The sequence below is a fragment of the Nanorana parkeri genome, unplaced genomic scaffold (genome assembly GCF_000935625.1).
Source record: "Nanorana parkeri isolate BGI_ZX_2015 unplaced genomic scaffold, ASM93562v1 scaffold3255, whole genome shotgun sequence".
NCBI lineage: Eukaryota > Metazoa > Chordata > Amphibia > Anura > Dicroglossidae > Nanorana > Nanorana parkeri.
The window spans coordinates 1-607 of NW_017309523.1; the positions used below are offsets into that span (position 1 = coordinate 1).

Sequence of the window (607 nt, forward strand, 5' to 3'; positions counted from 1 at the left end):
CGTACTGTCCGGTTGAAAACCGGACAGGTGGCAACCCTACGCTCGTCGAGCACTCGAACTGCCGATGTTCGATTCGAATCGAACACTCGGCCCATCCCTAACCCTGAGCAGAGCTACTGCGAATCATGTGACACCCAGAAGTGAGCATGAGCATCATACAGTTTGTTTGCTGCGACAGGAACAACATTTCTTTGCCGAAATCAATCAAGCGGACTATCTCAACGTCACAGATCAGCGGCTGCATCAGCTTCTACAGCACACAGACAGGGACGAAACTTTACAAGCGCTGAAGTCTATTGTTCTAAGTGGGTGGCCTGATGACGAGGATGCGGCACCTGCAATTGTGAAGGAGTATTGGTCCTTCAGAGATGAGATCAGCGTACAAAATGGTATCTTATACAAAGGCCCAAGAGTTATAGTGCCAAGGTCACTGAGAGCAGAAATGTTATTCCGCATTCACTCAAGCCACATCGGGGGTGAGGCATGCTACAGACAAGCTCGCGATACTCTTTACTGGCCTAATATGCAAGGTGAAATCAAAGATTTTGTCAGCAATTGTCCCACCTGCAATGAATATGCACACTTGCAACAAAAAGAGACCATGATG

The 607-nt window shown here is 48.1% G+C and overlaps 1 protein-coding gene across 1 annotated transcript in view; it reads left to right on the forward strand.

Moving 5' to 3' along the window:
- Nucleotides 1–178: 178 nt before the first annotated feature.
- Nucleotides 179–607, forward strand: part of LOC108802966 (gastrula zinc finger protein XlCGF26.1-like) — a gene marked incomplete at its 5' end in the record, with an annotated part of 6,324 nt that continues 5,895 nt past the window's right edge. Inside the window, one exon of the mRNA XM_018574813.1 lies at nt 179–379. Coding sequence (XP_018430315.1) covers nt 179–379 — 201 coding nt within the window. The remainder of the gene's footprint in view (nt 380–607) is intronic.